The sequence below is a fragment of the Nansenia antarctica genome (genome assembly GCF_963989245.1).
Source record: "Nansenia antarctica genome assembly, chromosome: 12".
Lineage (NCBI taxonomy): Eukaryota > Metazoa > Chordata > Actinopteri > Argentiniformes > Microstomatidae > Nansenia > Nansenia antarctica.
Genome location: NC_137682.1, coordinates 23,885,789 through 23,910,903, shown reverse-complemented (window position 1 = coordinate 23,910,903; position 25,115 = coordinate 23,885,789). Strand labels below are relative to the sequence as shown.

Below are 25,115 nucleotides of genomic sequence, written 5' to 3'. Positions count from 1 at the left end.
TCTGAGACAAACTCTCGATTTTAGTACAGGCGATTGGCACTTCTATTAGACGTCGTAACAAACACAAAACATCTTGAAATCTTTCTCTTCCGTTTGTACAAAATGCTGACCATGCAGATATGTACATTAATAAAGTACATTAAGGATGCACTGATAAGGATCACCGAATCACATGGTGGTTAACAGCCCTAATTGCAATTTGGAGTGAAAGCACGTCCGTACACTTTCACTCTAAACCTAATTTGGAATGACGCTTTGTTAAAGTGTGCACATTTCAGAGAACTTTGTATTTCCCCCCTACTCACATCAGAAAAGAACACACGGGCAATGAACTAGCTTTGAACTAGCTTTGTGGCGTTTTCGCTTTGGTGAACCATGCTGGTGTTGGCGATGACGGTGCCAATTTTGTGGCGGGAAGAAGAAAAATGCATCCAGGCAGCGCCTCAACCTAGCATGATGCTCTTCCTTCTCATTGGACAACATGAGGGGGGGCTTGGACCCTTTCGCGTCCAAACGTTTTTGGATTGGTTCTGCTTTTATCATCTTGGTCATCGGTTTGATATACAGTATACATATAAAGTCGCAGTATATAAAAAAAAAAAATCAGAATAAAAAAATATTCATTAAAAAATTACTTCCTCTTCTACACCCCTCACAGGTGCACAGAGGGGTCCGTCCTAGGTGTTAGTTCCTAGGTGTCGGGGTCTCAGAGGGGGTCTCAGATAGCCTTGATGTCCACCAGGTGGCTGTGCTGCGCCCCCTGCCTCTGGGCCTTGACCCCCTGCAGCCTGCGTCCGTGCAGCGTGAAGCGGGACCATGCGGCCAGCTGCAGTACGGCGCAGGAGATGGGCACCAGCACCAGCAGGTAGAAGTAGCCCTGGCACAGCGGGACCTCCCCCGCCCCAGCCCCGCCCCCCCCCCGGGCCGGAGAGAGCCACCGCCGCAGCCAGGGGGTCCTGTAACGCCACCGCCGCTGGGTCCTCTACGGCCACCACGGGGCTCCGGTCAAAGATGTCATAGCCTGGAGAGAGAGAGTGAGAGACAGAGAGAGAGAGAGAGACAGAGAGAGAGAGACAGAGAGAGTGAAAGAGAGAGAGAGACAGAGAGAGAGACAGAGAGAGAGAGAGAGGGAGAAAGAGACAGAGAGAGAGAGAGAGTGTGAGAGGCACAGTTTTTCAAAAAGAAAAGTCAGATCATTCGATCGGATCCCGATATCAGGACCAAAGCATTAGAACGTGTCACATGTGACATGATAACACCACAAACTAAAAATCAGCTGTAAAAAGGCAACGAACACAGTTATGACGGTGATCAACGGTATCTTAAGAGAGTTGTGGAGGACAGGAGGCCACACCCACCGGTGTAGACACACAGCAGCCAGGTGCCGATGAGCGGGGCGAACGTCTGGCCCGGCTTGGTTACCAGGGCGACCATGCCGAAGAGGAGCGCCGAGGCGGCCTGCTGGCGTCCGTTCAGGACAAAGTCCTCGTCCACCAGGTCCGTGATCACCAGGTTCAGCAGCCTGCAGGTGCCCTCCGTGAACACACGGTTACTGGGGGGGGGGGTCAGAGGTCAGAACTAATAATGAAGGTACTAGGTAATGAATTCTAAACGTAATAACATAATTAGTTAAAACCACATTTAACATTACCTGAAGGCTCCACACGGCACAGCAGCAGAGAGGCTCAGCAGGCAAACTCAAATCTCTCACGTGAAACAGGGTGCAACCATTCGGGACGGAGGGGTGGAACACTGAGTTTATTTTTCAAACTTGAGAATTTGAGGATTTTACACTGAATTCTAATTAAAAATTAAAAATAAAGATCCAATAATAACAATAATAATAATAATACAACAAATGATATCAGTTGGTCTGTGTAACTGGGGTGGCAAGTAGGGTGGCAGGACTTTTTTCAAGGGTGGCAGCTGCCACCCTTTGCCACCGTGGTAGCTTCGCCACTGCTAGTGAAACCTACTGCCATGCCTCATACTGCCTCTTGACCTTCTTTCTAGGTGGATAATACCTCAACACCGCTGGAGTCTGGCCTACGAGCTGGATCTCTCTAGTAGGATTACTGAGGCCAAGCTGGTACATCTCCCAACTGTGTTCGGTGCGTCATTGTCTTGTTCTCAGACGTGACTGACGATCATCAGCATCATGTTCCTGCTCCTCACGTTAGTGTGTGCTTGCTCGCCACTAGAGGAGGTCATGTACACCCATAAGGTGGCCGTGCTTGAGGCTGCCACAGAAACACAGGTACAGGCAACAGAACACAGACATGAATGACGTGTTTCCATCTGATGGTTGTACGTCAATCTTGGTCTGACTGCACATTCCGTTGGGTAAATGGTCAATATATTCCAAATAAACTGAATATCATGTACACATCACCCATCTTCAGCTGGAGTTTCAGTGTCCTACCTATTAAGTCGGCTCACCAAAAAGGACTGAGAAATATAATGTTTCTTGGTGACAGCTGGATACTCTGCATGTTTAGGGACGCCATAGTAAACATTCAATACAGTACATCAATGAACTCATCTAGGGCTGATACAATGTGTTGGGAGCTTGTTGTTGCAGCTTGTTGTTAGGCATAATAAGAGTTATGAAAATACCTACAAATTAAACTACAACATATATAAACTCACCTGGTTTATGTCCTTCGCTTGGGGCTCATGGGTCTGTGATACTTTCAGATAAAACATTCAAATAATGTTTTTAAAATTAAAAACAAATCTGTTTACTTATTTATGTATGTATTTATTTGTCATATTATCTAGTAATCCCTAAGCCCTGCCCCAGCTGGATGTAGTAGTTTAACATATAAATATTATGGAGGCCCCACCACCTTATTCTCTTTTCCTCAGACTTGACTGACAGGGATGTTAGAGTCTAATGATGAGACTCATTCCAGTTCAAGGCCAAGGGGCAACAGTTATTACATTTTGGTTGACACATACTATTCTAGTGATCTCACCAATATTCAGAGATCCAAATGCACGAGTAGGCGTGCATTTAGTCTTGGTTGTTGTTTTACTCTAATTGTACTATTCTATTTGAAAGATTCTTACTGAATCATGCAACCCACATTTATCCACAATGTATGTGGATTTCACGTCACTTCACATTCGAACAAAGGCGCATTTCCGGAACCGTTGCACACAGACATGGTTGCTCTGGGGGCGAATTTCATAGTAACACCATGACTAAGATGGCGGATCAATAAACGCACACAGTGCTGAGACTGAAGACAACACGAGTCATTTATTAAGTTTATAACTGTGCTAGAGGGCAAACATTACAACATGGGAAGTAGATCTTTGGCGAGCGGGGATCATGGCTGCCCCCATGGTCCTCGGTCGAAATATTCGCACCCTGATCGTATTGTTTGACTGATTATTTGAGACCAGTCTCACCAGAGATTTAGAATGAGGAACTCATTTGGGAAGGTCAACGCTGCACGTTCATGGAGTAAATAAGCCGACTGGTCTTTACGGGATTCATTGGGATCGTAAATGCGGAACGTTGATGGAATACCCCCCCGACATCGTTCCCTGTAGAACATGTTATTGTGTTGGACAAAGTGCGTAGACAGTGCTGAGACTGAAGACAAGAGTATGTGAGAAGTCGTATGTTTGTGTTTGTGTTTGCTAGCCCAGCTGGATGGCGAGACGTGCTGCCACATGCTTGCCTGCTGGGAGTAGTGAGTTACATGGCATAGCCAAACATGTTAGTTTGTTAACTATGAAGTGAGTTACATGCCATAGCCAAACATGTTAGTTTGTTAACTATGAAGTGAGTTACATGCCATAGCCAAACATGTTAGTTTGTTAACTATGAAGTGAGTTACATGCCATAGCCAAACATGTTAGTTTGTTAACTATGAAGTGAGTTACATGCTATAGCCAAACATGTTAGTTTGTTAACTATGAAGTGAGTTACATGCCATAGCCAAACATTTGTTAACTATGAAGTGAGTTACATGCCATAGCCAAACATGTTAGTTTGTTAACTATGAAGTGAGTTACATGCCATAGCCAAACATGTTAGTTTGTTAACTATGAAGTGAGTTACATGCCATAGCCAAACATGTTAGTTTGTTAACTATGAAGTGAGTTACATGCCATAGCCAAACGTGTTAGTTTGTTAACTATGAAGTGAGTTACATGCCATAGCCAAACATGTTAGTTTGTTAACTATGAAGTGAGTTACATGCAATAGACAAACGTGTTAGTTTGTTAACTATGAAGTGAGTTACATGCCATAGCCAAACGTGTTAGTCCACACAGTCCAGTAGGTGGCGGTAATGCACCTTAAGCTGGTTGCCAACCGCCAATCAAATAAAAAGAAGAAGAAGAAGAAGAAGATAGTAACACCATGGAGCCCTGCTCGGAAAACGTGAGACCTGTCAGAAGAAGTAAAGAGGAGAAGAAAGTTCTCCGAAAGCAAATGAAAGCCAGTCTCACTTTACTGAAGCACGAGGCCATCAACACAGTATCGCAGCCCACTAAGGTAATGCATATGTTTGCTTAATAAAGTTCGTCAGCTATCTATCACAACAACAAGAAAACACACACATTCTCTCTCTCTCTGTCTCTGTCTGTCTCTCTCTCTCTGTCTCTCTGTGTCTCTCTCTCTGTCTCTCTGTGTCTCTCTCTCTCTCTCTCTCTCTGTCTCTCTCTGTCTCTCTCTCTGTCTCTCTCTTCCTCTCTCTCTCTCTCTCTCTGTCTCTCTCTCCCTCTCTCTCTCTCTCTCCCTGTCTCTCTCCCTCTCTCTCTCTCTCTGTCTCTCTCTCTCCCTCTCTCTCTCTCTCTCTCTCTCTCCCTCTCTCTCTCTCTCTCTCTATCCCCCCCTCTCTCTCTCTCTGTCTCTCTCTCTCTCTAACGTTATGTTATGATGTTTTTGTACCTAGAGCCTGGTGGTGGCTAACGGTTGGCTAGGTAACGGTGTGAGTCGTGAGCAGCTCTCTGCCGTATTGAAGGAAGGGGGGGAGGTGGAGACCCTCATCATGCCCCCTCACAAACCCTACGCCCTGGTCACCTACAGGTAGGGCCAGATCATGGGACCTGTGGGATGTTTCTACCATTAACGTTACAGAAGGTATGCAGAGAGAGTACGTTGCTCTGGTCCTCATAGTCTATGCTGATCTTTGCATTGCCGAACTCCTCCTACCCAGAAATGAATGTAGATCTGGGAAACCAGATGTGTGCACTTTTCAGTAGCATGAATGGATCATCCGTTTCTCCTCTGTGGTCTTACCTCCAGGTCTGAGGACAGTTCTCAGAGGGCCCACGCCCTCCTGAATGGGCGACAGTTGCACTGTAGCAGCGACCAGTGTGTCACGCTTTACCTGAGCTACATCAAAACAGGTAGGTTACCTTGTTTCATCCACTGCTGCAGAGGTAACTCAACCCGGTACACGCAATGAGTATCAACTGCTTGGTTGTGAGTCTTGTGTGTGTGTGTGTGTGTGTGTGTGTGTGTGTTTTTTTATTATTTATTTTTTATTTGTCTGTGTTTGTCCCCGCAGTAGGTAGTGAAGCAGATGTGTGTGTGTCCCTGCCTGCGGGCTTGGTGCTGGTTGAGGACTTTGTGTCTCCAGAGGAAGAGGCTTTGCTGCTAGATGCTATTGACTGGACGTCCCCTGATGAGGATGACACAGGTGGGCAGCTCGGTCGAGCCCCTGTACACACCACATTTATATGGTATATATACCACATTATATACATATAAATATGTATGTTGTTTGTCCCTATCTTTTTGTCTTCTAGCTCAGAAAGCTCTAAAGCACAGGAGAGTGAAGCATTATGGGTACGAGTTTCGCTACGACAACAATAATGTGGACAAAGACAAGCCCTTAGCTGGAGGTGTGTGTGTGTTTGATTGTGACCACTTTTGGTTTCTCGTGCAATATTACTTTTCAATTGTCTGTTTTCTAATGGCATAGGACAACCCTGTCATGTTATTGAAATGTTGTCATGTTTCGTCCAGGTCTTCCCCAAGAGTGTGTACCTGTTCTGGAAAGGTGTGTCAGCGACAGACATGTGGACATCTTGCCAGACCAACTGTATCAGTCAGGACAAGGTAGGTTTGGCTTACTACAGGGTTCCCGCCCTGGTCTTAAAAACCCTTAAAGTCTAAAATCCAGCAATCCAATTTATAAGGCCTAAAAAGGTCTCAAATTCACCTTGAGGATGACAAAAAGCTATCATATGGTGACGCGAATAGGTCTAAAATTATATTCAAAGAGGTCTAAAAAGGTCTTAAATTTGACTTGTTGAAACTTGTAGGAACCCTGTTACTAGGTTTACAGTGAAACCAAGGCCCTGTTTGAATTCTGGATGCCCTTGTCCCACACATCTCCATCACTGATCTGTATGTGAATGTATACATGAGTGTGAGTTTCCCATTCCACTGGTTTCACCAATCGAACCCTTTTATAAGGAGTCATAGGGTGTGTTCTCACTAGAACATTTGCTTCACTTGAAACAGAGTTTAGGATAAAATTCGCTTTGCTCTGCGTCGTTTGTAGCTGTGAAAACGTGCGAAGTCGCTCCCGCAGCAAACAACCAACGGATGCTCCGCTTGAAAAGGGTGGTTTCGCTCCGGTTAGAAACGACGCATTGAGGCAGTCCATAGGAAAACAACAGCGCATGCGTGTTGATCAGGATGAACGGGCAATTTCCTATTTTTCTGACCAATCAACTACCCCGTCTGTTGCTTCTATTGCGTATGTTACTTTGTTTACATAAAGGGCTGAGAGAACGCAAATCAGAGAAATAATTTATGCAACAATGTTGCAAACTCATCCACTTGCTCCGGCTCAAGATTCGGACTTTCATGTGAGAACATGACCATATACTGTATATAAGTCTACTAGTCCATATGGTCATATGTTTATAAAAGTACACAGTTACATGTTAACTCCCCCCTGTCTATATACCCCCCTGTGAATAGGCTATATAGTGTATAGAAGTATAGTAAAGTTCACATAATAGATACATTCTCAGATGTCTACCGATCACTTATCCCCCTATTTTTGTTTATACCCCGCCCTACTTATGTCTATTTATGTCTCATTATTGTTTTTTTTATTATCTTAGGACTGTGTTTGTTTGTTTCGTTGTACCTTTCGTTGTACCTGTTACAATGACAATAAAGATAATTCATTTATTAATTAATTAATTAATTAATTCATTCATTCATTTAGATCTGTTATTGCCTCATGAAAGGTGCCTTATTAAACAGAGACGGTCTGTAGGGCAACTCAACTTGTGAGCCTTGAGACTTCTGGTCAAACGTATGAAAAAGGGGCTAAGAAAACGTCATAAAACAACAGGAAACGTCTTTAAAGACTTTAACGTTCTTTAGAAAAACATAAAACCTCATCAAGTACAGGCCTCAGTCATCTAATATCACCATTTATATTTTGGGTGCGTTTGTGCTACAAATAAACTGTCCTTGGCTTGCCTTGTGTCCCAAAGCAGATCCTGTTGCTGAGAGATTGGTAATCTACCTGTGGAATCCCACTATTCAACAGTTTCCACAGAGATTGTTAATAGGCCTTTCATCTGTGATACTGCTGTGCTTCAAAAACACGTCCATTTACGTTTCTAAGCTGTGTTTCTGTGGTTCTTGTTGTTAGGTATCCCTCCTCATGTTGACACTCACTCTGCCTTTGCGGATACCATCCTCTCCCTGAGCCTGGGAGCCACGGTAGATATGAAGAGTGTGTGTGTGTGTGTGTGTGTGTGTGTGTGTTCGTTTGTGTATGTTCGTTTGTGTGTGTGTTCTGACGTGTACGTGTGCATACATCACATACATCTTGCTGTAAATAATGATCTTACTGTACACTATGTGTGCGCTTATATACATGATCTTGAAGGGCAGGGTGATTCATTCATCTTTATAATCGGCTTTAATACGTTTTCTATGGTTGGGCGGCCGCGGTAATACTGTAATATTGCGGTATATGAAAAAAACAACGGTGTCCGTTTCAATACAGTCATACATTTTTTTAAATAACACGTTATCCCCTTGGTTGGTGCTTCATTATACAGTCAGACAAACATACTCCCAACCATAGCAACTAGGGAGTTTTTCAGGGCCAAAAAGTGAAAGGTTTTTGACTGGTGAAGTCGGTCTTGAGATTCAAATCCAATTTAATATACAACTCTTCATATTTCTTAAAATATTCAGCTTTCTGTAAGTCAAAAACTTAAAAAACCCGGAATGTCGAGTTAGGGCTATGAATGGAAACAGCAGAAGACCTACAGTGCAGAACACATACAGTTTCTTCAGGAACTTCCTTTGATATGACTTTTACTTTACATAATGTCACTGCAGACGACGGTGATGGAGTTCCGTCACCCCGATGGGCCCTTAGTTGCCGTGGTGTTGCCAGGGCGGAGTCTACTGGTGATGAAGGGAAAGAGCAGATACCTATGGACCCATGGGTGAGAATGAAAGGGAATGAGGGAGGGTAGAGAGAGAGAGGACAGAGGAGAGACAGAAAGAGAGTCAAAGAGGTTTTTTCTCTCTGTGTCACTAGTATAACTCCCAGGAAGTTTGATGTGGTCCCAGCTGACCACCCAGAGTCCCCTGCTGCAGTATCCTCTGATAACCATAGCAACCTGACCCTGAGCCGGAGGGGCACTAGGACCTCTCTCACCTTCCGCAAAGTCCGCCGAACACCGTGCGACTGTGGTGAGCTTCTTTGTTGGGTTTGCCGATTTTGAACAAGTGCGTTCATGTCTCCATTGCTTAGCACACCAGACGACTGTTTACATTTTTGACTTGACAAACGGGCTTTGGATGAACCTGTGTGAAGCTGGGCCTGTCTGTCTCCCTGCAGCCTTCCCATCTTCTTGTGACAGCCAGCGTCCCTCCGGCCCCTCCCCCTCCCCCCCCTCCCTACCCAGCAGCGAGGGTGACGCGGCCCGCTTGGAGGCAGAGTTCGTGCACAGCGTGTACGACGCCATCGCCTATCACTTCAGCAGCACGCGCCACTCCCCCTGGCCACAAGTATGTCACTTCCTGTCCTCGCTCCGACCAGGAAGTGTTCTCGCTGACGTGGGCTGCGGGAACGGGAAGTACCTCGGGGTCAACCCAGAGCTGTTTGCGGTGAGTGCATGTTGAACATGTTGAGGGTAGATGCAAAGTAAAAAAATGGGTAAATGCTACTTAATTTCGATCTGTTAGATCTGTTTTCTATGTCTCGTCTTTAGACGGGCTGTGTTAGGATTCCATTGAGTGTGTCTGTCCCCTGTAGGTGGGTTGTGACCGCAGCAGTGCCTTGGTGCAGATCTGCTCAGAGAGAGGCTTCCAGGCATTTGTGTCTGACGCTCTCAATGTTCCTCTACGCAAAGAGACCTGCGATGCCTGCATCTCTATAGCTGTCATTCACCACCTCTCTACAAAGGTATACACACACACACACACACATACACACACACACACACACACACACACACACACACACACATACACACACACACACACACACACACACACAGTTTGGTTACTGTTGTTTTATGATTTCCTTTGTGTGGTGTGTGTAGGAGCGGCGGTTGGCTGCGGTGGAGGAGTTGGTGAGGCTGTTGAAGCCTGGAGGAAGGGCGCTGATCTACGTGTGGGCCCTGGAACAGAAACACAACGACCAGACGTCTAAATACCTCAGAGAGCCCACAGCACACAGGCCCGGAGGCAGCTCTACAGGCCCCTGCAACCAGGAGAGAGAGTGTCCTACAGGCAACGGCAAAGACTACGACCAGGGGCAGGTCGGGAGTAAGAACCCCCCGGACAACAACTTGGACTGCAACCAGGTCCCCCCTGAGAAAGAGAGTTGGCCCAAGCTTAGGGTCCACACCAACCGCACGGCCTTCGACTCCCAAGACCTCTTGGTCCCCTGGCATCTTAAGGGGGGAGGGGGGGAGCGGGCAGGAGGAGAGACAGGACATGGTAACCAGGGGAAGGGAGTAGGCAAACAGGGTGGTCGAGGAGGCTCAAAAAAGACATCAGACCTCCCCACTGCTAATGTTCATGGCTCAGCTCCCAGCCCAGGTCCTGTATTTCATCGCTATTACCATGTCTTCCAGCAGGGAGAGCTAGAGGAGCTGTGTGGCAGGGTTAGAGGAGTGAGTGTGCAGAGTAGCTACCATGACCAAGGGAACTGGTGTGTTATACTGGAGAAGACTCCTGGAGACAGATAAACACACACACACACAATCAAGATTTTAGTAAATGGGTTTATTAACAGAGAGTATGCTATTGTTCATTTTCGGATGAATAAAGTTGTATTGAATTGAGGGAGATTTTGTTTTTTTTGCCTCATCAGATAAGACAATTATGCAAGACAATTATGAGACCCAATGAAGCGATTTAACATCGCTGATTATTGTAAATAATCATGAAAAATGGGAAAAACAAAATGACCTTCAAATGAATGGGGATTCATTAAGTCAAACGTTGTTGTTTAATCAAGTCTTAGAAGTGGCCGTAGGCTGTTGAATGCAACACCTCTCAATGTGGATTACCATTGTTATAATATATTAATATTAATATTAATTTGTAATATATATTACATTAACAACAAAGAGTCCCCATTAATCCCAAAATCAAAGTTTGTCAGGTGTTTTTAGACCTCTTGACTCTCTCTGTATTCCTCCACATATCCTTGCTCTACTATGCCCTATTCTTCTCCAGTGTCTGTTATAAAGTGTGGTCTTTATGTTTCCTAATCATCCCCTGTATCAGTATTCAGGGCCGCATTTGTCCTGCCCAGGATTGTGGCTTTCTGGAGACCACCTAACATTATAAGATAACTTCTAAACTAGACTATACAAGATAACTTTTAACAGACGTGGTCAAGACAGAATGGATCTCCAGATAATGGTTTCTTGATTGCGGCTGGGGTGAGGCTATTATTCACTGTGATAATTGAAGAACAGCTCCTGGTAAATGTGGATGTGTCTTGGTCCACCGAGACCGTTGGGCCAGCCTGTTAGCGGAGCAGGCTGAGACTGGACTCGACTGTGCTCTGTGGTTTTATCTGTGTATCGATTATTGTCCTGCAACTGTTGTGTCTGGCAGCAGATAAGCACTTGACATTTTGAGAAAATTAAAGATGGAATTTATGTCTGCGTCCAGAGTATTGATCTAGCTTTCTATCTAATAAATGCCTTTCCATTAGTGCCTCAACGTTCCTGATTGATTATGATATGCTCATCTAAATTTAGCCATGCTGGTTCTGTACTGGAGGTGTCCACATAACCCTACTATCATATCATATTATCTAATGTTCGATCTGTTGCTGATAATAATAATAATAATAATAATAACTTTATTTGTATAGCGCTTTTCCTGCAAACGTTGCAGCTCAAAGTGCTTTAATCATTATATAATCTTAATTTAATTATTTTTTTAACTTAAATGCAATATTAAAAGGATGGGTTTTTAGTCTTGACTTGAACATATTTGCTGAAGTTGATAACATGCCACTATCACTCAATATCACCACATGATCTACATAGCATCTTCGATATTACACTGATTACTAGGAACAACAACATTGTATTCATTTATTCGCGCCAAATCCGAGCCACTTCCCGAATCGGTCACGTGGTACGGCCGGCAGGTTACCATATACGTCATCAACACACGCCTCTTACCATATACGTCATCAACACATGCCTCGATACGCGCATCACAAACATGTGCCTCGGTTTCTCGACACGGAAGGACACATCACTAAACATCTGGGATGCGAGCTGCCGCTAAACCCAAAAGAACAAGAAGAGCCAGAACGGTTAGAATAGTTACATCTCTGTATTTGGTTTCCTTTACTGCGTATGAAAACATCTCAACAGTCAACAAGGACAACGGGAGACTCTGAGTGTCGGAGGTCAGTAGAATCCTTTGTCTCAGCTCGCTGCCTCACTGTCTAACATGTTACTACTGACCACTTCTGTCTGCAGAGATAGGCTATTCTGTCACTATACAATGTTGTTATATATAACACTATAGAATGTTGTTATATATATAACACTATACAATGTTGGCGGAACTTGTTATCAGTTTATGTCCGTGTCGCCTGGTCTGGACGAGCACACGGAGGTACTGATGGCGCTTCTCCACTATGGAAGGCCATCAACGCAAATAACGTCTAGAAATCCCGTGTCCACACGTAGCGCCATTGTAGTAGATTTTGGCACACATGCACACAAACCGTATAAACTCTATAGTTTGCCTTTTGCTATAAGGACCCTCCTGACTATGGGGGCTAGGGGAGGGGAGGGGAGGGGAGGGTTTACGACCCTTTGTTAAAGCCATGTGGTCATCTCAAAATGGCTTGTGTTCTGAGCCCTACCCCCTGACCTATAACCTGAAGTGACATCATGTGACCTATAGCCTGAAATGACATCATGTGACCTATAACCTAATGACATCATGTGGATCATCCTAGTTTTCGCACCTTGGGCTTTTCTACAGTAAAGGTGATGGGATATGATTTGAAACTGTATTTACACATCATTGTTTACAAACAGGGGAGTGGAGCTGTCAGGGCAAAACCTTCCGCTGGGCAAAAGCTACCGGGGGTGCGGCCTAACGCGTCACGACCAGCTGGCACGCGCACGTGTCACGACCAGCTGGCGACTGTGACTCGTCAGTCTAGTGTTTTTGAAACCTCCGTTTTGACAGCCCATTAGCGAAAAGCTGTAATTTGCCTCTACAAGTGTTAATATGTCATTTTATGAAGTTTTAATATGTTTTCAGGCGAGAAAGTAACCATATATATTCACAAAATGTATCCGGTTTATCAAAATAACCCGTTTATATATGATCTGACGGTTTTTTCCCCACTTCTGAGAGCAGACGACACATTTGGGTTGTGTCAGCAGATTAACGTAAATGCAAGTGTGCATAGCACACACACACACACACACACACACACACACACACACACACACACAGAGGAAATCTCTGTTTAAACTGACGGCTGATTTCCGAGAGGACGCCCACGGACAGAAGGTGAACTTGGTAGTCGGAGGTAAGAGAGGCTTTGCTATCCTAGCGGGGAGCTAGCTCGCGGTGTTCGGGTGACAGCCAGGGCGCGTTCGTAAATACGCTCTGGAAATCTGATCAGCACTCACGGAATGCCTCTTGTCCAATCAAATGACTTGGTCCCTTTATGACGTTGAACCCAGTGTGCGCTCCGGGGCTCTCAGAGCGAATTTACGAACGCAGCCTCAAGTTCAATACTCGCGACACACACGGACTGGTCCAGTTTCACTAACCACTGTGTAGAGTAGTAGACGCATCATTTCTACTAACACAGTAATATGACTACATGATCACACTAGTCTAGTCGTGTTTAAGCCCACGTTTCACTTTCTACTCCTAGACACACACTGTCCTAGTCACACACACTCCTAGACACACACTGTCCTAGACACACACACTCCTAGACACACACTGTCCTAGACACACACACTCCTAGTCACACACACTCCTAGACACACACACTCCTAGACACACACACTCCTAGACACACACTGTCCTAGACACACACACTCCTAGACACACACACTGTCCTAGTCACACACACTGTCCTAGTCACACACACACTCCTAGACACACACTGTCCTAGTCACCCACACTCCTAGACACACACTGTCCTAGTCACACACACTGTCCTAGTCACCCACACTCCTAGACACACACTGTCCTAGTCACACACACTGTCCTAGTCACACACACTGTCCTAGTCACACACACTGTCCTAGTCACACACTGTCCTAGACACACACTGTCCTAGTCACACACTGTCCTAGACACACACTGTCCTAGTCACACACACTGTCCTAGACACACACACTCCTAGTCACACACACTCCTAGACACACACACTCCTAGTCACACACTGTCCTAGTCACACACACACTCCTAGTCACACACTGTCCTAGACACACACTGTCCTAGTCACACACACTGTCCTAGTCACACACACTGTCCTAGACACACACACTCCTAGTCACACACACTCCTAGTCACACACACTCCTAGACACACACTGTCCTAGTCACACACACTCCTAGACACACACTGTCCTAGACACACACTGTCCTAGTCACACACTGTCCTAGTCACACACTGTCCTAGACACACACTGTCCTAGTCACACACACTGTCCTAGTCACACACTGTCCTAGTCACACACACTGTCCTAGTCACACACACTCCTAGACACACACACTCCTAGACACACACTGTCCTAGTCACACACTGTCCTAGTCACACACACTCCTAGACACACACTGTCCTAGTCACACACACTGTCCTAGACACACACTGTCCTAGTCACACACACTGTCCTAGACACACAACTGTGTAAAATCAGTTTATTTTGTTACCAACTTACTGTTACATCTATTAAAGATATTGGCATTTTCCAACTCATGTCATATTGTACTGGGTTATATCCTCTACTCACATCTAGAAGTAGTATTGCAAGAAGTAGGCTACTACTACTACTATACCTTGATAACGTGTAACACAAAGATACAGATACATTAACAATCTAACCGACTGTACACACTCTGGGCAGTGCTAGGGCAAGTTGAGTGTGAGCAGACAGGCTTCATCCTGCGTGTTTGTTTATAATCTATGCTAATCCTGCGCTGTGGACGAACTCTGTGTGTAGCCTGTGTAAAAGAATGTGTGTGACTAGGACAGTGTGTGACTAGGACAGTGTGTGACTAGGACAGTGTGTGTGTCTAGGAGTGTGTGTGTCTAGGAGTGTGTGTGACTAGGACAGTGTGTGTGTCTAGGAGTGTGTGTGTCTAGGAGTGTGTGTGACTAGGACAGTGTGTGTGTCTAGGAGTGTGTGTGACTAGGACAGTGTGTGTGACTAGGACAGTGTGTGACTAGGACAGTGTGTGTGACTAGGACAGTGTGTGACTAGGACAGTGTGTGTGTGTCTAGGAGTGTGTGTGTCTAGGAGTGTGTGTGACTAGGACAGTGTGTGTGTCTAGGAGTGTGTGTGACTAGGACAGTGTGTGTGACTAGGACAGTGTGTGACTAGGACAGTGTGTGTGACTAGGACAGTGTGTGACTAGGACAGTGTGTGTATAGGACAGTGTGTGTCTAGGAGTGTGTGTGACTAGGACAGTGTGTGACTAGGACAGTGTGTGTCTAGGAGTGTGTGTGTCTAGGAGTGTGTGTGACTAGGACAGTGTGTGTGACTAGGACAGTGTGTGTCTAGGACAGTGTGTGTCTAGGAGTGTGTGTGACTAGGAGTGTGTGTGACTAGGACAGTGTGTGACTAGGACAGTGTGTGTCTAGGACAGTGTGTGACTAGGACAGTGTGTGTCTAGGACAGTGTGTGTCTAGGAGTGTGTGTGTCTAGGAGTGTGTGTGACTAGGACAGTGTGTGACTAGGAGTGTGTGTGTCTAGGAGTGTGTGTGACTAGGAGTGTGTGTGTCTAGGACAGTGTGTGTGACTAGGACAGTGTGTGTCTAGGACAGTGTGTGACTAGGACAGTGTGTGTCTAGGACAGTGTGTGACTAGGACAGTGTGTGTGTGACTAGGACAGTGTGTGTGACTAGGACAGTGTGTGTCTAGGAGTGTGTGTGACTAGGAGTGTGTGTGTCTAGGACAGTGTGTGTGACTAGGACAGTGTGTGTGACTAGGACAGTGTGTGTGTCTAGGAGTGTGTGTGTCTAGGACAGTGTGTGTCTAGGAGTGTGTGTGTCTAGGAGTGTGTGTGTCTAGGAGTGTGAGTGACTAGGAGTGTGTGTGTCTAGGACAGTGTGTGTCTAGGAGTGTGTGTGACTAGGAGTGTGTGTGTCTAGGACAGTGTGTGTCTAGGAGTGTGTGTGACTAGGACAGTGTGTGTCTAGGAGTAGAAAGTGAAACGTGGGCTTAAACACGACTAGACTAGTGTGATCATGTAGTCATTAGGGGTGTAAATCACCAGCTTCATCACGATACGATATTATATCGATTTGTTTGTATGACGATACAATGTTTGACGATATCACAATGTCAGTCACGATACGATTTCGATTCGATTCGATTCAAGATCGATATGACGATATGATCGATATGACGCGATATCATATGCCAATCTAACACAATTATCAATTGTAATAAGTGGTAATTAACATACAGCTCATTAACATACACACACACACACACACACACAGGTTCAGAGAGACATCCAGTCACACACACACACGTCCACACACGTGTCACACACGTCCAGCAGGTCTGATATTGGTCTGACTGGATTCGCCTCGAAGAGTAGATGTAAAAAAATATCTTTGGTGTCCAAAACGGTCAATGTATTCGCCCATTAGACTCCCGTTAGACGCACTCTCATTAGACGCACTCACACAAGCCGAACATTTCCGAAGATTACCGGAGATTGTCGAACGCGAGAGGAGGAGGAGCCGAGAAGTGGAGCCGAGCCAGAGTAGACAGTCACACACGGTGAATGCGAACTCATTGCGAACGCGAGTATGTTCACTTCCCTGGTTCAGAGAGATGTTCCAAAATATATATTAAAAGGGATAGACTTACTGTCTCTCATCAAAAAAGAAAAACATTCGTATCTTTTTCAAGTCTCTCTCTCTCTCTGCGCGCATAAGATGACGATATAGATCGATGTTTTTACATTGCGTCGATGTAATCAGATCGTTAGTCAATGAATCGATGCATCGATGTGAATCGATGTATCGTTACACCCCTAGTAGTCATATTACTGTGTTAGTAGAAATGATGCGTCTACTACTCTACACAGTGGTTAGTGAAACTGGACCAGTCCGTGTGTGTCGCGAGTATTGAACTTGAGGCTGCGTTCGTAAATTCGCTCTGAGAGCCCCGGAGCGCACACTGGGTTCAACGTCATAAAGGGACCAAGTCATTTGATTGGACAAGAGGCATTCCGTGAGTGCTGATCAGATTTCCAGAGCGTATTTACGAACGCGCCCTGGCTGTCACCCGAACACCGCGAGCTAGCTCCCCGCTAGGATAGCAAAGCCTCTCTTACCTCCGACTACCAAGTTCACCTTCTGTCCGTGGGCGTCCTCTCGGAAATCAGCCGTCAGTTTAAACAGAGATTTCCTCTGTGTGTGTGTGTGTGTGTGTGTGTGTGTGTGTGTGTGTGTGTGTGTGCGCTATGCACACTTGCATTTACGTTAATCTGCTGACACAACCCAAATGTGTCGTCTGCTCTCAGAAGTGGGGAAAAAACCGTCAGATCATATATAAACGGGTTATTTTGATAAACCGGATACATTTTGTGAATATATATGGTTACTTTCTCGCCTGAAAACATATTAAAACTTCATAAAATGACATATTAGGATGCTTAGTCCAGGGCTCAAGTTGCGTTTGCAACTTTATGAGAAATGATCTGCTGATCAGACCTCCGTTTCTTTCTTTATATAAACGGGTTATTTTGATAAACCGGATACATTTTGTGAATATATATGGTTACTTTCTCGCCTGAAAACATATTAAAACTTCATAAAATGACATTAACACTTGTAGAGCCAAATTAAAGCTTTTCGCTAATGGCGGCCAAAACGGAGGTTTCAAAAACACTCGCCAGCTGGTCGTGACGCGTGCGCGTGCCAGCTGGTCGTGACGCGTTAGGCCGCACCCCCGGTAGCTTTTGCCCAGCGGAAGGTTTTGCCCTGACAGAGCCAGGGGGTGAGGCTCTCTTCACCTCAGCCAGCCCCTCACCACCAGCAACAGCTGCTCTTGTAACTGTTCCTTTGTTTGATAAATAGTCTGAGAACTCAGAGGTTGTACTCGTGATCTGTTCCAAACAAGTTAACAAGTTAACAAGGTAACAACACCATAAAGGAAATAAAGTGAACCTGGTTTGTCTTGATTCGCAAGGCGAACATGTCATCATTGTGTAACGTCCTGTCTGATAACATGTCATCAAATTGCTCCAGACTGCTTGTTATCCCGGATGACATTGGCTGACTGCCAGTTTAGGACAGAATGCTTCAGAGCATAACAATCATATTATTATGACGTCATATTGTTAGTTATATTTAAATATATGGGTTAGGGTTAGAGAGGTTTTAGGTTTTATTTCATTTCTAACATTCCACCATGCCAGTTATCCGGTATGACATGTTCTGAGTAAAGAGTCTAATAGCTCTTGTCCTTTTGTAAAGGCCGATTTAAGCTTCTGCGTCGAATTTACGCACGTCTACGCTAGGGCTGCACGATTTGGGGAAAAAATCGAATTGCGATTATTTGGACAGAAATCGCGATTGCGATTAATTTGCGTTTTTTTTTTTATAGCAAAAAAAAAGAGGAAGTTTTTGTAAAGTGTGGCCATATCTCCGGCTAGGAAGGTCGTATCAACGTGCAGTTTGTTTGTACGTCTTCAGGGGACTTAGAGGCTCCCTCCTCTAGCACCCCCACAGCCCGAGCTACGAGTGAAAGAACTAAACTTACATTGGGTTGCTTTAAAGTTGGGTTGCTTTAAAATCAAGCTTCAGATTAAAACATGTGATGGAGCATTACTAACTGACTCAGGTGGTTTGTTTCACACAACCATCTAGGAAAGCTTAATTGGAAGCTGTTTGGAAAAGGGCAGGTACTTTCAAAAAATACGATGCGATGTTGTTGGTGTGCGTTCATTGACGTTGACGTTCATTGACGTTCACGTTCATTGTTGACGTTCATTGTTGACGTTCATTGACGTTGACGTTCATTGACGTTGAATCCGACGCGCTGTATGACGTATCCCATACGGGTAGTGGTGGTCTAGTGAGTTGGACTTGTGATCGGAAGGTTGTGTGAGTTCAAATCCCGCCTGAAACCACACCACTACTAGTGTGCCCTTGAGTAAGGCACTTAGCCCTCAGTTACTCCAGGGGGAATGTCCCTGTAATTCGTAATTGTAAATCGCTTTGGATTAAAAGCGTCTGCTAAATAGCAAAAAAAAAAAAAAAAAAAACCCGCAGGCAAATCGCAGGCTTTGCGATTAGCTAATCGCATCATTTCAAATCGCGATTTCGATTTAAAATCGATTAATCGTGCAGCCCTAGTCTACGCCGTAGCCTACGTAAGGGGTCTCCAAGTTTATAGTTCCAAGTTCTAGTTCTACGTTCTACGCGGGCCGCGTCGCGTTGGTCGGTCTACTCATAGCGGCATAGAAAAATATGCTTTTCTTATTCTATCTCGTTAACGCAGGGCTTGACACTTACCTTTTCCCCAGGTAGCACTGTGCTACCATGTTGAAATATTTAGTAGCACACCAAGAATTTCAGTAGCACAATGAAAATTGTGCAATTTTCGTCAACAACGACAACAAATTATCATAATCATAACATATCAAAATGATCATAACCGGCTCTTGGCCGTAATAAAAATGGAGACTCACACAATGTAAAGGGGAAGTAAGAATATTAATTTCAGTTGGCCCACGGTTCGGTATGAACCTCGGTTTTTGGGTCACGGTTCACGGTTCGTGTTTTATTTTATTTTTTAAATGCTACTATTTATTTACAAACTTACTTTATTTTGCTTATACTTATGGAACTTTAACATTTAGACACATTCCAGAATATGACTGGTAAATTGTATCATATAAATATATATATATAAACAAAACACTTTCAAATGTAAAAAAATTACATCAACACTTTCAAATGTGACGTGTTGTGGATTGGAACTACGGATCATAAGCTTTCAAATGATGTGTCATACATTGAAATCCGAAAAAAGATGAAGTTAGAGTCATTTGAATGTTGTTAGACGTCAGGCACATATAGGGTTAACCTCTTTGTAATGAAACCGGAAGCAGACGCTGCTAGCAGCTAGCGGCTAACAAAACACAGCGCTACGAACTATGAGAGCTCTATCCCATATACCCATTATGCACATTTTAAGCGCATATAGGACTTGCGTGAAGCATTTCTGCGACACGCGTTTCTGTTCACTGTTTTCATTCCCTCATCGCTTATACACATAAGTTTGACTGCGCATGACAGTAGTTCAGCTGTCTTTTAGTCGCACTGGTGCGATTGAATGTATTTCCAAGTCGCACAGAAATATATTCACTCGCAAATGCGACCAAGATTCGGACTTTCATGTGAGAACATGACCATATACTGTATATAAGTCTACTAGTCCATATGGTCATATGTTTATAAAAGTACACAGTTACATGTTAACTCCCCCCTGTCTATATACCCCCCTGTGAATAGGCTATATAGTGTATAGAAGTATAGTAAAGTTCACATAATAGATACATTCTCAGATGTCTACCGATCACTTATCCCCCTATTTTTGTTTATACCCCGCCCTACTTATGTCTATTTATGTCTCATTATTGTTTTTTTTATTATCTTAGGACTGTGTTTGTTTGTTTCGTTGTACCTTTCGTTGTACCTGTTACAATGACAATAAAGATAATTCATTTATTAATTAATTAATTAATTAATTCATTCATTCATTTAGATCTGTTATTGCCTCATGAAAGGTGCCTTATTAAACAGAGACGGTCTGTAGGGCAACTCAACTTGTGAGCCTTGAGACTTCTGGTCAAACGTATGAAAAAGGGGCTAAGAAAACGTCATAAAACAACAGGAAACGTCTTTAAAGACTTTAACGTTCTTTAGAAAAACATAAAACCTCATCAAGTACAGGCCTCAGTCATCTAATATCACCATTTATATTTTGGGTGCGTTTGTGCTACAAATAAACTGTCCTTGGCTTGCCTTGTGTCCCAAAGCAGATCCTGTTGCTGAGAGATTGGTAATCTACCTGTGGAATCCCACTATTCAACAGTTTCCACAGAGATTGTTAATAGGCCTTTCATCTGTGATACTGCTGTGCTTCAAAAACACGTCCATTTACGTTTCTAAGCTGTGTTTCTGTGGTTCTTGTTGTTAGGTATCCCTCCTCATGTTGACACTCACTCTGCCTTTGCGGATACCATCCTCTCCCTGAGCCTGGGAGCCACGGTAGATATGAAGAGTGTGTGTGTGTGTGTGTGTGTGTGTGTGTGTTCGTTTGTGTATGTTCGTTTGTGTGTGTGTTCTGACGTGTACGTGTGCATACATCACATACATCTTGCTGTAAATAATGATCTTACTGTACACTATGTGTGCGCTTATATACATGATCTTGAAGGGCAGGGTGATTCATTCATCTTTATAATCGGCTTTAATACGTTTTCTATGGTTGGGCGGCCGCGGTAATACTGTAATATTGCGGTATATGAAAAAAACAACGGTGTCCGTTTCAATACAGTCATACATTTTTTTAAATAACACGTTATCCCCTTGGTTGGTGCTTCATTATACAGTCAGACAAACATACTCCCAACCATAGCAACTAGGGAGTTTTTCAGGGCCAAAAAGTGAAAGGTTTTTGACTGGTGAAGTCGGTCTTGAGATTCAAATCCAATTTAATATACAACTCTTCATATTTCTTAAAATATTCAGCTTTCTGTAAGTCAAAAACTTAAAAAACCCGGAATGTCGAGTTAGGGCTATGAATGGAAACAGCAGAAGACCTACAGTGCAGAACACATACAGTTTCTTCAGGAACTTCCTTTGATATGACTTTTACTTTACATAATGTCACTGCAGACGACGGTGATGGAGTTCCGTCACCCCGATGGGCCCTTAGTTGCCGTGGTGTTGCCAGGGCGGAGTCTACTGGTGATGAAGGGAAAGAGCAGATACCTATGGACCCATGGGTGAGAATGAAAGGGAATGAGGGAGGGTAGAGAGAGAGAGGACAGAGGAGAGACAGAAAGAGAGTCAAAGAGGTTTTTTCTCTCTGTGTCACTAGTATAACTCCCAGGAAGTTTGATGTGGTCCCAGCTGACCACCCAGAGTCCCCTGCTGCAGTATCCTCTGATAACCATAGCAACCTGACCCTGAGCCGGAGGGGCACTAGGACCTCTCTCACCTTCCGCAAAGTCCGCCGAACACCGTGCGACTGTGGTGAGCTTCTTTGTTGGGTTTGCCGATTTTGAACAAGTGCGTTCATGTCTCCATTGCTTAGCACACCAGACGACTGTTTACATTTTTGACTTGACAAACGGGCTTTGGATGAACCTGTGTGAAGCTGGGCCTGTCTGTCTCCCTGCAGCCTTCCCATCTTCTTGTGACAGCCAGCGTCCCTCCGGCCCCTCCCCCTCCCCCCCCTCCCTACCCAGCAGCGAGGGTGACGCGGCCCGCTTGGAGGCAGAGTTCATGCACAGCGTGTACGACGCCATCGCCTATCACTTCAGCAGCACGCGCCACTCCCCCTGGCCACAAGTATGTCACTTCCTGTCCTCGCTCCGACCAGGAAGTGTTCTCGCTGACGTGGGCTGCGGGAACGGGAAGTACCTCGGGGTCAACCCAGAGCTGTTTGCGGTGAGTGCATGTTGAACATGTTGAGGGTAGATGCAAAGTAAAAAAATGGGTAAATGCTACTTAATTTCGATCTGTTAGATCTGTTTTCTATGTCTCGTCTTTAGACGGGCTGTGTTAGGATTCCATTGAGTGTGTCTGTCCCCTGTAGGTGGGTTGTGACCGCAGCAGTGCCTTGGTGCAGATCTGCTCAGAGAGAGGCTTCCAGGCATTTGTGTCTGACGCTCTCAATGTTCCTCTACGCAAAGAGACCTGCGATGCCTGCATCTCTATAGCTGTCATTCACCACCTCTCTACAAAGGTATACACACACACACACACACACATACACACACACACACACACACACACACACACACACACATACACACACACACACACACACACACACACAGTTTGGTTACTGTTGTTTTATGATTTCCTTTGTGTGGTGTGTGTAGGAGCGGCGGTTGGCTGCGGTGGAGGAGTTGGTGAGGCTGTTGAAGCCTGGAGGAAGGGCGCTGATCTACGTGTGGGCCCTGGAACAGAAACACAACGACCAGACGTCTAAATACCTCAGAGAGCCCACAGCACACAGGCCCGGAGGCAGCTCTACAGGCCCCTGCAACCAGGAGAGAGAGTGTCCTACAGGCAACGGCAAAGACTACGACCAGGGGCAGGTCGGGAGTAAGAACCCCCCGGACAACAACTTGGACTGCAACCAGGTCCCCCCTGAGAAAGAGAGTTGGCCCAAGCTTAGGGTCCACACCAACCGCACGGCCTTCGACTCCCAAGACCTCTTGGTCCCCTGGCATCTTAAGGGGGGAGGGGGGGAGCGGGCAGGAGGAGAGACAGGACATGGTAACCAGGGGAAGGGAGTAGGCAAACAGGGTGGTCGAGGAGGCTCAAAAAAGACATCAGACCTCCCCACTGCTAATGTTCATGGCTCAGCTCCCAGCCCAGGTCCTGTATTTCATCGCTATTACCATGTCTTCCAGCAGGGAGAGCTAGAGGAGCTGTGTGGCAGGGTTAGAGGAGTGAGTGTGCAGAGTAGCTACCATGACCAAGGGAACTGGTGTGTTATACTGGAGAAGACTCCTGGAGACAGATAAACACACACACACACAATCAAGATTTTAGTAAATGGGTTTATTAACAGAGAGTATGCTATTGTTCATTTTCGGATGAATAAAGTTGTATTGAATTGAGGGAGATTTTGTTTTTTTTGCCTCATCAGATAAGACAATTATGCAAGACAATTATGAGACCCAATGAAGCGATTTAACATCGCTGATTATTGTAAATAATCATGAAAAATGGGAAAAACAAAATGACCTTCAAATGAATGGGGATTCATTAAGTCAAACGTTGTTGTTTAATCAAGTCTTAGAAGTGGCCGTAGGCTGTTGAATGCAACACCTCTCAATGTGGATTACCATTGTTATAATATATTAATATTAATATTAATTTGTAATATATATTACATTAACAACAAAGAGTCCCCATTAATCCCAAAATCAAAGTTTGTCAGGTGTTTTTAGACCTCTTGACTCTCTCTGTATTCCTCCACATATCCTTGCTCTACTATGCCCTATTCTTCTCCAGTGTCTGTTATAAAGTGTGGTCTTTATGTTTCCTAATCATCCCCTGTATCAGTATTCAGGGCCGCATTTGTCCTGCCCAGGATTGTGGCTTTCTGGAGACCACCTAACATTATAAGATAACTTCTAAACTAGACTATACAAGATAACTTTTAACAGACGTGGTCAAGACAGAATGGATCTCCAGATAATGGTTTCTTGATTGCGGCTGGGGTGAGGCTATTATTCACTGTGATAATTGAAGAACAGCTCCTGGTAAATGTGGATGTGTCTTGGTCCACCGAGACCGTTGGGCCAGCCTGTTAGCGGAGCAGGCTGAGACTGGACTCGACTGTGCTCTGTGGTTTTATCTGTGTATCGATTATTGTCCTGCAACTGTTGTGTCTGGCAGCAGATAAGCACTTGACATTTTGAGAAAATTAAAGATGGAATTTATGTCTGCGTCCAGAGTATTGATCTAGCTTTCTATCTAATAAATGCCTTTCCATTAGTGCCTCAACGTTCCTGATTGATTATGATATGCTCATCTAAATTTAGCCATGCTGGTTCTGTACTGGAGGTGTCCACATAACCCTACTATCATATCATATTATCTAATGTTCGATCTGTTGCTGATAATAATAATAACTTCATTTGTATAGCGCTTTTCCTGCAAACGTTGCAGCTCAAAGTGCTTTAATCATTATATAATCTTAATTTAATTATTTTTTTAACTTAAATGCAATATTAAAAGGATGGGTTTTTAGTCTTGACTTGAACATATTTGCTGAAGTTGATAACATGCCACTATCACTCAATATCACCACATGATCTACATAGCATCTTCGATATTACACTGATTACTAGGAACAACAACATTGTATTCATTTATTCGCGCCAAATCCGAGCCACTTCCCGAATCGGTCACGTGGTACGGCCGGCAGGTTACCATATACGTCATCAACACACGCCTCTTACCATATACGTCATCAACACATGCCTCGATACGCGCATCACAAACATGTGCCTCGGTTTCTCGACACGGAAGGACACATCACTAAACATCTGGGATGCGAGCTGCCGCTAAACCCAAAAGAACAAGAAGAGCCAGAACGGTTAGAATAGTTACATCTCTGTATTTGGTTTCCTTTACT

The 25,115-nt window shown here is 44.6% G+C and overlaps 2 protein-coding genes across 4 annotated transcripts; both read left to right on the top strand.

The window, feature by feature from the left end:
- Positions 1–4,214: 4,214 nt before the first annotated feature.
- Positions 4,215–11,036, top strand: LOC308168725 (tRNA (carboxymethyluridine(34)-5-O)-methyltransferase alkbh8-like). 2 transcript variants are annotated; one of them, XM_080543350.1, is made up of 12 exons: positions 4,215–4,513; positions 4,914–5,047; positions 5,267–5,370; positions 5,532–5,663; positions 5,773–5,868; positions 5,993–6,085; positions 7,647–7,717; positions 8,348–8,457; positions 8,553–8,707; positions 8,856–9,124; positions 9,273–9,422; positions 9,562–11,036. In XM_080543350.1, exons 1-12 carry the CDS (start codon positions 4,379–4,381, stop codon positions 10,210–10,212), a joined length of 2,100 nt encoding a protein of 699 aa, XP_080399476.1. In that variant the 5' UTR covers positions 4,215–4,378; the 3' UTR covers positions 10,213–11,036. The 2 variants fall into 2 exon arrangements, with proteins under 2 accessions (XP_080399476.1, XP_080399477.1); XM_080543351.1 differs by having other exon boundaries at positions 5,267–5,374; positions 5,539–5,663.
- Positions 11,037–11,750: 714 nt separating this feature from the next.
- LOC308168727 (tRNA (carboxymethyluridine(34)-5-O)-methyltransferase ALKBH8-like) lies at positions 11,751–24,317 on the top strand. Of its 2 annotated transcripts, XM_080543354.1 has the most exons (7): positions 11,751–11,903; positions 20,928–20,998; positions 21,629–21,738; positions 21,834–21,988; positions 22,137–22,405; positions 22,554–22,703; positions 22,843–24,317. In XM_080543354.1, exons 3-7 carry the CDS (start codon positions 21,638–21,640, stop codon positions 23,491–23,493), a joined length of 1,326 nt encoding a protein of 441 aa, XP_080399480.1. In that variant the 5' UTR covers positions 11,751–11,903; positions 20,928–20,998; positions 21,629–21,637; the 3' UTR covers positions 23,494–24,317. The 2 variants fall into 2 exon arrangements, with proteins under 2 accessions (XP_080399480.1, XP_080399479.1); XM_080543353.1 differs by lacking the exons at positions 11,751–11,903; positions 20,928–20,998 and having other exon boundaries at positions 21,113–21,738.
- Positions 24,318–25,115: the final 798 nt, after the last annotated feature.

Bases quoted from the DNA above. Each gene is read 5' to 3' on its own strand.
- LOC308168725 (XM_080543350.1), top strand. From the start codon at position 4,379: ATGGAGCCCTGCTCGGAAAACGTGAGACCTGTCAGAAGAAGTAAAGAG. The intron at 7,718-8,347 runs GTAGATATGAAG...ATGTCACTGCAG, and splicing joins CCCTGAGCCTGGGAGCCACG to ACGACGGTGATGGAGTTCCG. The intron at 9,423-9,561 runs GTATACACACAC...TGGTGTGTGTAG, and splicing joins TTCACCACCTCTCTACAAAG to GAGCGGCGGTTGGCTGCGGT.
- LOC308168727 (XM_080543353.1), top strand. From the start codon at position 21,617: ATGTCACTGCAGACGACGGTGATGGAGTTCCGTCACCCCGATGGGCCC. The intron at 21,989-22,136 runs GTGAGCTTCTTT...GTCTCCCTGCAG, and splicing joins CCGAACACCGTGCGACTGTG to CCTTCCCATCTTCTTGTGAC. The intron at 22,704-22,842 runs GTATACACACAC...TGGTGTGTGTAG, and splicing joins TTCACCACCTCTCTACAAAG to GAGCGGCGGTTGGCTGCGGT.